This window comes from Tupaia chinensis, unplaced genomic scaffold (genome assembly GCF_000334495.1).
Source record: "Tupaia chinensis unplaced genomic scaffold, TupChi_1.0 Scaffold000644_1, whole genome shotgun sequence".
Taxonomy (NCBI): Eukaryota; Metazoa; Chordata; class Mammalia; order Scandentia; family Tupaiidae; genus Tupaia; species Tupaia belangeri.
Window position 1 is genome coordinate 6350947 of NW_006160165.1, and position 9985 is coordinate 6360931.

At 54.1% G+C, this 9985-nt stretch overlaps 1 protein-coding gene across 2 annotated transcripts in view; it reads right to left on the minus strand.

The window, feature by feature from the left end:
* TUBGCP3 (tubulin gamma complex component 3) overlaps nucleotides 1-1045 on the minus strand; it is a gene marked incomplete at its 5' end in the record, with an annotated part of 60728 nt that extends 59683 nt beyond the window's left edge. For both annotated transcript variants that reach the window (XM_014592051.2, XM_027776207.1), the window contains 1 exon segment: nucleotides 938-1045. In XM_014592051.2, the coding sequence (XP_014447537.1) occupies nucleotides 938-1045 (108 nt within the window).
* Between the last annotated feature and the right edge of the window lie 8940 nt (nucleotides 1046-9985).

A 9985-nucleotide genomic window follows, 5' to 3' on the forward strand; every position in this document is an offset into this window, starting at 1 on the left:
GGGGTGGGGGGTGAAAGTACCTTTGCCACCGTAAATTGAAAGGACAACAAGCAAAAATAAACATTCATGAGTGTGACTTAACAACTATGCATTCTGAACACTTGTAAGATATAAATTATAATGTATCTTCTTGTTCTAGTGTAAAATGCAATCATTACTGCTCCAAAACAAAAAGAACTTGCTAATTTTCATCAATACATGCTTCGGATGTCCTTCCATGCTCTGAACTGAGAGGGAGAAGCCGCAGACCACACCTGGGCTCTCAGGAGGAACAGAACCCACGTGCTCATGTTCACCATGCTGCACTTGCTGCCCCTGCCGAGGTGACCGTCACCCTGAGAAACAAGCCACTGCTAGGACTGGCTGGCGATAGCTTCAGCCACCCACCCCCGTGCTGTCTGCTCACTCCATTTAAGCACCGGCTTCCTGAAAACTGCATTAGCCAATCACATCCAGCCTTAAACACCCTCCCCCATGGAGACAGAATGACTGACTGATGGCCCACTCTTGCCTACCCTGAGCTCAGAAGGTCCCGGGGTCACCCAAGCCTGGATGGCACAGAGGTCTCGGTCCTAACCACGACTGCACTTTCAATGGTAAGCAAACCTGCTCTGAGATGTATGACAGCTGACTATTAAAACGGACGGGGCGGGGGGGGGGGGGGTGGGAAGCCCCCCGGTCCCCTCGCACTCAGACCTGAAACTCCAGCTAAGCTCAGACTGAGCTACCTTTATCCTAAGAGCACCTACACGCCAGGTCGCAGGAGATGCCATGCCTCATTTTTGCATAGTGACACAGGAAGGAATACGTCATGACTTTTCTGGGGACCCAATGAAGCGTGCTTGGGAGTGACGCGCACACACACGTGGGTTTACAGTTGCACTCCAGCTGTGACAAGCTGAAGAGCCCAACACACAACACGGAAGAAGATACATACGTTCCTTCTTGATCTTCTCGGCCACCAGGAACTCATCTCTTTCGACAGTCGGGGCGAAGTTGCTGCCGATAACCCGCACTGCGTACTGGAACTGCTGGGCCACGTCCGCTGAAAGGGGAAGACAGGCGCGTGACTACCCGCCAGCGGTCCCCAGGAACCTGGACGGGGGCTGGTTCTGCAGGGCGGGGAGGCCCGGGCCCAGGAGACGCTGGAGTCCACATGGTGACCGCGGTTTGCATCCTCAGCCGGGTCAGCCTGAAACAGCCCGGCACGCGTGGAGGGTCACGGCGGGACAAAGCCCTGCGAGGGGCTCACACGACTCTTACGTGCCCTCTCACAGGTGTGTGCGCGAGCTCCAGCCGGAGGGGGACGAAGCCCAGAGGGGCCGTGCAGCAGCACAATTCCAGATGAAGGTGACGGCCTCACAGTCCTCGCCTGACGCCCTTCCAAACTGCCCAAGAAGGGGCCGGCAGGTGGTGTGGTGGTGGACGCACGCGACTCCCACATGGTCGACTACGGTGTGAGTCCCAGACCCCAGGCTTGAAACTCACACCAAGCACACGTGTGTGCGTGTCCAAAATCCCAAGAGGCGAATGGAGAAGGGACTGCAGTGTGGCCATCCCCCCGGGGGCTGCTTTCTCGCGTCCTGTCTGTCTCTCTAGCGAGCGCACATGCCCTTTGGCAAAAATCTCTCAGAGACAGACAAACTACCAACAAAATACCATTAATGACATTAATATGCCACCGAGAATAAGGGAGTCTTAAGACAAGGTATTTAAAAACGAAGCAAAAGCCTCCAAGGACAGGTAGAAGCAGCACCAGAGAGCAGGGGGCGACGGCGGCCAAGGAGGGCTGCAGTGGGCAGGCTGAGCACGGGAAGGGCATGAGGGCTATCACCGAGGGGAGCCCAGCCCCCTGTAGGCCCAGGGGCTCAGGAAAGGAGGGGCCAGAGGCACGTCCAGGCCTGGAGTCTGGGGTAATCAACCCCAGGTCTCTACCCAATCCCAGGTCCCACTTCCCTGCCAACTGCTGCCAACCGCCAGCCCCACCCCAAGGCAAACCAAAGGGCCTTCAAGGAGCCAACGAAGCTCCCCGCCGCGAACACAGCAGTCAGCGCCCCCTGCAGGAGGACTGATCAGCCAGGGGAAGCCGGATAAGCAGGGGTCCCCAAGAAGCAGACAGGCCACGTGGCCCCTCGGCGCCCTTCCAAACCAACCTGCTCCCCTTCAGCAAGTGGACAGGTACCCCGAACCGTCAAGGGCAGCGCCGACTAACGCAGGGAGGCTTCAGAGGTCGAGCCCACAAACAGCACAAGTTTGAAGGCGGACCACTTTTTAAAAGCAGTAGAAAGCTTGTGTGTGGCGTTGAAGAAGCCCCTCAGTCCTAAAACAAGAAGACAGAGAGGGAAGCGAGGGCAGTGGAGCTGAGAAGAGCATCAGGCCAGGCCGAAAGGAGGGAGGCGGGAGACAGGGAAAACAAGTTCCAAAGAAGTAATACAAGAAAACGTCTCGGGGAACCAGCAGTTAGCGTAATGGCTATGTCGCTGGTCTCCCACGTAGTCGACCGCGGTTCGCATCCCGGACTTGGTGGCTTAAAACACGCTGGGTGCGGGAACCAGCAGTTAACGTAATGGCTATGTCGCTGGACTCCCACGTAGTCGACCGCGGTTCGTGTCCCGGACCCGGTGGCTTAAAACTCACGCCGGGCGCGTGTGCGTGCGTGCCCAAGATCCCGAGAGGAGAATGGAGGAGAAGGGATTGCAGCGTGACCATCCCCCCTGGGGGGTGATTTCTCACTTTCTGTCTCTATGTCTCTCTCTGTCTGGCGAAAAAAACCTCTCCACAAGAAAGAAAGAAAGAAAGAAAGAAAGGAAGGAAGGAAGGAAGGAAGAAAGAGAGAAAACGGCTCAGAGAAGCAGGTCAGCGCCTCGACACGACAAGCTCCCTGCAGAAGGGGGCCAGGAAAGGCGGGGAAGGAAGGGAGCTGGTTACCCGGACAGACGGCCTCCGCAGGCTCAGCAGGGCAGACTCAGGGGCGTCCCAGCCCCAGCACATGCAAGACCTCCCAGAGTCCGGCGTCATCGCACCAAGGCGGGGGTTGGCACCGGTGGGCGTCTGCCGCCCTGCCCAGCAGACTCCATTGGGTCCCAGCCCTGCATGCAGCACAAGGCCAGCTCTCCCACCCAGGGGCGGCCAGTAAGCCAGAGGAGGCACCAAGCAGCCACAACCCAGGCGACGGAGCCCCCTATGCAAAGAGCCACCATCCCAGAGACCAGGACGGGCTCGGTGTGTGCCCCAACCAGCACCGCGCAGACCAAAGGCGAAGAAAGGGCAGGGAGCAACAAAGAACCTAGACCAGCAAAGCCTGGGAAGATGAGAGGTAGGAAGGCAGGGTCGACTTAAAAGAGAAACTTTTGAGGGGTAGCAGGTAGCATGGTGGTTAAGGCGTCAACCTCAGTTCAAGTCCCAGACCTGGCAGCTTGAAAATCACGCTGGATACCCATGTGCGTGTGCCCAAAATCCCGAGAGGAGAATGGCAGAGAGGGGAGCAAGCCATGGTCAGCCCCCTGAAGGTGATTTCTTACTTTCCCTCTCTCTCAGTCTCTCTAGCGAGCATACGCGCCTGTGGCAAAGAAAAAGAACAGGAAGCGTAGAGATGCACCATCTCAGCTAAGACTGAGCAAGCACACGGCGGTCAGCCAGGCCTGACAAACGGCACCTGCACACAGCCGGGGGGGCGGAGAGACCGGGAACGGCCCACTCCGGCTGGTCTAGGTACCGTCCTGCTGGGAAGTGCTGGCGGCACACGGGAACCCCACAACTGCTGCCCTGTAAATCCAGGATCACCCGAAATGAAACGTTTACTTAAAAAAGCCACGCAGCTGACGCAAAACTGAATCTCAACCTCTATTAAACTCCATATGTGAGAATGAACTCAGATTGAACATAAAAGCCCTTTTAGGGGAAGAAACAAAAAACAAAACAAGAAATCTTTGTGACCTTGGGTTTGGCAGTTCTTACACATGACCCCAAATTCACAATCACTTTTTAAAAAACTGATAAAATGAACTTCATCAAGATCAGAAACCTCGGCTCTGGGGAGGGTACTGCTACGAGAAGGAGCTCACAGAAGGGAGAGCACTGCAGAGCGCGTACCTGCCAGTCGGCTCTACCCGGGTACACGAGCACTCATGACACTCAGGAGGAGGGAGCGTTTGGTGTGGCAGGTGAGGCCGGGTACCACATAGCCAACCACAGTTCAAGTCCTAAACGCTGGGCCCATGTGCATGCATGCCCCATCCCAAGGGAGAACGGAGAAGGGACTGCGATGTGGCCATCTTCCCAGGGGGGATTTCTCACCTTTCCTCTCTCTGTCTCTGTCTCCCCCCCCAAGTGAGCACACACACTCTTTGGCAAAAAAAAAAAAAAGTGAAATTAAAAAAAAAAAAGATAAAACATTAGCAAAGGTTTCAAACAGGCAATCCCCCAAGATGTGTGAATGGCGAAACAAAACGATCCACACACCTGAAAAGAAGTTCAAAGTCACAAGGGAAACGAAGCGAGGCCACAGCGAGGCCCAGTCAGCCGCAGCGGTGCCAGCGGGGAGACACCAGTGCTCGCTGGCCAAGGCTGCAGGGGCCCAGGCTGGGTTCCCACCCAACGAGGACAGACTGGGAAGGCGCCGCAGTCCCAGCCCTCCGGGGTGGGGGCCAGAGATACCAATGTGGTGAGGCCCCGTCCACAAAAGCACGCCGCAGTGAGCTGCCACGACACACGGCTTAGAAAGGCTGGGCGGACACAGCCCAGCTAGAAGAGGAGTTAAACACATGCCGACCAGCGGTCCAGCTGGCAGCACCGGGGCAGACCCCGTGCACGCCACTTTCAGCAGCACAGCCACGGCCGCCACTCGGCAAACACCCCGCCGTCTGGCGGGGAGACAGGCAAACGCACCATGGCGTGTCCACACGATGGAACGCGAGCTGCTGCCTCACCACAGGGATCTTGATGCGTTTGCCAAGGGCAGGAACCGAGTCCCTGCAGCCCCACGTCTGCACAGCTTTCTGGAACAGACCACCACAGCCGGTGGAGGGACAGCAGTGCGAGGTCGTGGGGACACTAGCAGCACTGGGGGACTTTTAAAACTAAGCTGGGCTGGGCTGGGCCAGCTGGCGGTGTGGTGGTGACGGCAGCTGGTCCAGCGCGGTCTGAGTCCCAGACCCGGACCCAGCGGCTCGAGAAACACCAGGAGTAGAGGAGACTGCGGCATAGCCATCCCGCCCGGAGTGATTCCTCAAGTTCGTTCTCTCTCTCCCTCTCCCCCTCTCCCTCCCCCTCCCTCCCTCCTCAGCGAGAGCATGTGCCCTATAACAAAAACTAAAAAGTAAAACAGGCTGAGTAGCAGAATGGCGATACTAAACAACAAACTACGTTCAAGCAAGAAAATCCAACGCAACAGCTGACAGACCTATTAGAACGCAAGAGGAAGAACAAGAGGAGTAGTAGCAATCTTGGACAGTTAAAAAAAGTCCTCACATTAAGGGATCATTAGGTGTTAGACCCGATGAACTTCCAACTCCCATACCCAGACACATTACGGATGTTACAGCAAAGCTTGCGAACACAAAGGATGAAGAGAAAGTTCTGGAAGCTGCCACAATCCCTGCCAAGGACTGAGACGCGAGGGGACCAGCAGTTAGCATAATGGCTATGTCGCTGGATTCCCACGGAGTCGACCGCGGTTCGCAGCCCAGACCCGGTGGCTTAAAACTCACGCCGGGTGCGTGTGCATGCATGTCCAAGATCCCGAGAGGAGAATGGAGAAGGGATTGCAGCATGGCCATCCCCCCTGGGGATGTCTCTATATCTCTCTCTCTGTCTGGCGAGCACACACGCCCTATAGTGAAAATCTCTCCAAAAAAAAAAAAAAAGAGAGACACGGTCAGCCCGCCATTGGCTCGGGCCCACGCAGAGCTCGGGGGACCAGAGTGCACCCCGTCCTGCCTCCCCCACCTGATGGCAGACCAGCAACCCAGCAGCCTCGAAGGCTGCAAGTAGGCCCCAAACACAACCCTCCATGGCTACCGCCCCACTGCAGCAAGGTCACACACAGCAGCAGGCGGCACACACAGCAGCAGGCAGCAGACCTGCCAGGACACAGCCCATTCCACGGCTCGGCTCGGCTGCCATCAGGCTCAGAGTCCAGCCCTATGGGGAGCCACAACCGGCCTTCCCTCGGCCTCCGGCCTCAGCCACCTCAGGCACACAGCAGCCACAGTTTGCATCCCTGCTGTTCCTTGACCACACCGAGCTCCCTTCCAGCTCAGCGCCTGGACACTCCACACTGAATCGGCTCCCGTCTCGATGCCTGCCTCGCTAACACTGTGTGGTCTTTCTGGATCACTGCCAGGTAAATAGAGCTCCCCAAAATCGCTGAGAACCCCAAAACAGTTTTATGTAGGTTGTATTGAATCACAGTGACATTATAAAATCTAAACCAAGACAATTCAAAAATACTAATCTAAAAATAATAAACCCATAAAGTACAACTTTTTAAATGAAACCTGAAACATTAAAGGGTTAATACATTTTTAAAGCACATTTTAATATACATTTAATAATTTTTTTTAAGGATTTTACCATAGGGTGCATGCACTTGTCACAGAGAGAGACGGAAAGTGAGAAATCACCCCTAAGGGGGCAGTCACACAGAAGTCTCTTCTCTGGTCTCCACTTGGGATTCTGGGCATGCATGAACAAGTGCCCTGTGTGATCTTAAAGCCACCATGTCTGGGACTCAAACTGCAGTTGGCCACGTGGGAATCCAGCACTTTAACCTCCACGTCACCTGCAGGCCCCAGTACACCTAACGCACATTTAACACACACTGATTTTCCCAAGAATGCAATAATCACATGAGAAAGGAAGATCACGTTTGGGACTTCATCCAGAACGCTTCACCATTTGGAAAACCATGAAATTGACAGCGACACCACCAGTGGGGCTCGGCACAAGGCGGCACCACCTGTGTGGCCGGCTTCCAGTCTGCGGCGCACACAGGGCATCTTGCTCAGAGTACTGTGGACTGCAGTCATGCCTGCGCACTCACGCTGAAATGCTCACCTGCCGCAAAGGCTCTAGAGTGTACCGAGCCACCACGGAGAGTCCTTTGCCTCACACAGAATTGAAGCCCTCGGACACCAAGGACAAGAATAATGACTACCCAGAGACAATAGTGAAACGTGCTCCCAGGAAGGGCAGGCAGCTGGGGACAGCATTTTCCTACCACTGGCCAGCCACACGTTTCCAGCAAATTCACAGGGGTGGAGAAACGGGAAACAATGGTCATGATAACCTCACAAATTGTGAGAAACTTGCTCCAAAGCCAACTGTGTATTTAAAAAAACAAAAAGGTATCTTATGAAAGTCTGATTCACATAAAATTCACATTGAGGGCCAGCACAGGGTGTGGTATTTAAGGTGCTGGATCCCGCATGTCCGACTGTGCAGTTTGAGCCCCAGATAAGGCAGCTTGAAAATCACACTGGGGTGATTTCTCACTTTCTCTCCTTCTCTGCCTCTTTCTCTGGTGAGCACACACGCCCTATAGCAAAAACAAACAAACAAAAATTGTTGGACCACGAGCCTGACGGTTAAGGGAAACAGACCTTCCAGTCTGAGTTCCAAACCATGGAAAGCATGCCCAAAACCCAACGGGATAGAGTGGAGTAAGGGCTGCAGCATGCCACCCCCACGGACCAGTGCAAATATAGGTCTTCTGTCAAATTAAAAAAGAAGTTGTATATTACTCCTTGATTTTACAGTATCATAAAAGCAATATAGGGACCAGTCTGAAGCATGGTGGCTAAGGCAGCTGGATCCCACATGGCTGACCAAGCGGTTCAAATCCCAGACTCAGTGGTTTTAAAAATAAAATGGACGTGTGTGTCTCCAAAATCGCAAGAGGGAGAGGTGGAGAAGGGATGGTGGTGTGAGCACGTCCCACGGTGGGGTGGGGTGCTCTCTCTCTGAGGTGAGTGCATGCACCTTCTGTAGATACACACTATTTGCAATACGTCATTAGAAAGTAATGAGTCAAATGTTCTATAGAGTTATCAATAAATGTCTACTAAAGACACGAATATTTCTAAATGTCAAGGACCAAAAGGCAAGCAATTAATATTGCTCCTTTCTCATTAAGGCAGAATAAAAATAGAACAAGATAAGTTACTGGATACTTACAAATTCTTCAGAAAGTAGGAGCATAATTTTAAACTATGATTATCATAAATGTTTGGCAATTCTAGCTATCTAGGACATAGCAAAGAGGATATCATGGTTATAGACCTTGTCGTGTGTACACAGTAACACACACTCTTCAGAGAGGACCCTCTGAGCTGTCGCTGAGAGTCTACGTATTCTTCATTTGGAGCAGCTCTAGGTGGGGAGGCGGGAGCATACCGAACTTTGCTCAAGAGAAACAGTCCCCAGGAAGCAGTGACTTTATGCCAATCCAAAGGAGCCTCCACATAAATCATTTTTAAGTTCAGGAGGGCCCAGCAGGTGCCGTGAAAGTTAAAGCAACTGGATCCCACATGGTCAGTTAAGCAGTTCTAGTCCCAGACCTGTTGACTTGAAAATCCAACCAGGCACGTGTGCATGCATGCTCAAAATCCAGACTGGAGAATGGAGAAGGGACTGTGGTGTGGCCATTCCCCCGAGGGTGATTTCTCACTTTCCTTCTCTCTCCTCACTTTCGCTCTCTCTTCACTTCGACTCTGTTTCTCTCAAATGAGCGCACATGCCCGATAACAAAATAAATAAAATCTTTCAAAAATGTAGTTGAGGAGTATCATTCTAGGTCACAATGAATGACTTTGAAAATGCAGTTTCGACAAGGGGAAACCACTGGTAAGAACAATGCTGCTTTTAGAGTGGAGAAGTTGTAACGAAGGATCTCAGTTATCTTAGCTTCTCCGAGGGCTAGGAATTTGAGATGGAAACAGTAACTCAGTGTGCTAGTGACAGAGACTGAAGACACCAGGCCAACTTAGCCACCCCAAGGCCCCCCACACGCGGCTCTCTGCCCAGAACCTCCCTCACTGCCTCAAGGAGTCCGGGCCTCACTCAGGCAGTCTCTAACCACCAAGGAGGGAACCTCGCCCCGCCTGCTGTGTCCCTTTACCATACGTCTGCATCATGGCTCTTGTCACTCATGAACATTACTTTTACTTCTTTTTTAGGTTTTTGCCACAGGGCACAGGTGCACACAGGAGAGACAGAGCCATGGCAAGTGAGAAATCACCCCCACTCCCTCCCCATTCCTGGGGAGTGTCCACGATGCAACCCCTTCTCCTGGGATTTTCTGGGCAGGCATAGGCACTCCACTACTTTCAAACTGCAAGGTCCTGGAACCCAGAATGGCCAAGTCGCAGTCGGGCCTAGACCGCCACGCCACCTGCTGGGCCCGCGGACACTACATCGTTATAAACCTCCACTAGAATGCGGGTCTGGGGCAGGAGTCTAGTCCGGGTATTTCTGCGGCACCAGCATGCAGCTCCTAGGGGAGACTCAAAGTTCCTGGGCGTCAAAGATTTCTCTAAATGAAGGAATAAAACGTTACAAAACGCGGCAAGAGCGGTGTGAAGCCAGGCCCCGAGTGACACAGAACGACGCATCTCTCCCCGACGTTATCACAGAACTTGGCTGTCATGGACCGCAGGTCAACACGCGCTCTCAGTATTTTAAATGTCACTTGCTTAGTCGTCCCGCAAAATCCCATCACCTGTTCCCCACACTCTGCTTAAGCACTACGTTACCCCGTCCTCCTCACCCAGAAAACGCCCTGCGGGGCCCCGCTGCCCGCACCGACCCTCCCCGGACGTGGGGACACCTGCGGCGCTCCCGGGGGCCCCGTGGCTGCAGGGAGCGTCCCAGACCTCTGGCCACCCAGTGGGCCCGGCCAGCGCCCTCCACGGGGCACGGGGTCGCGGCCCCCCTGTAGGCCCGCGCGGTCAGCCTGGCCCGGCCCGCACCCTCCGCCGCCCCGCCC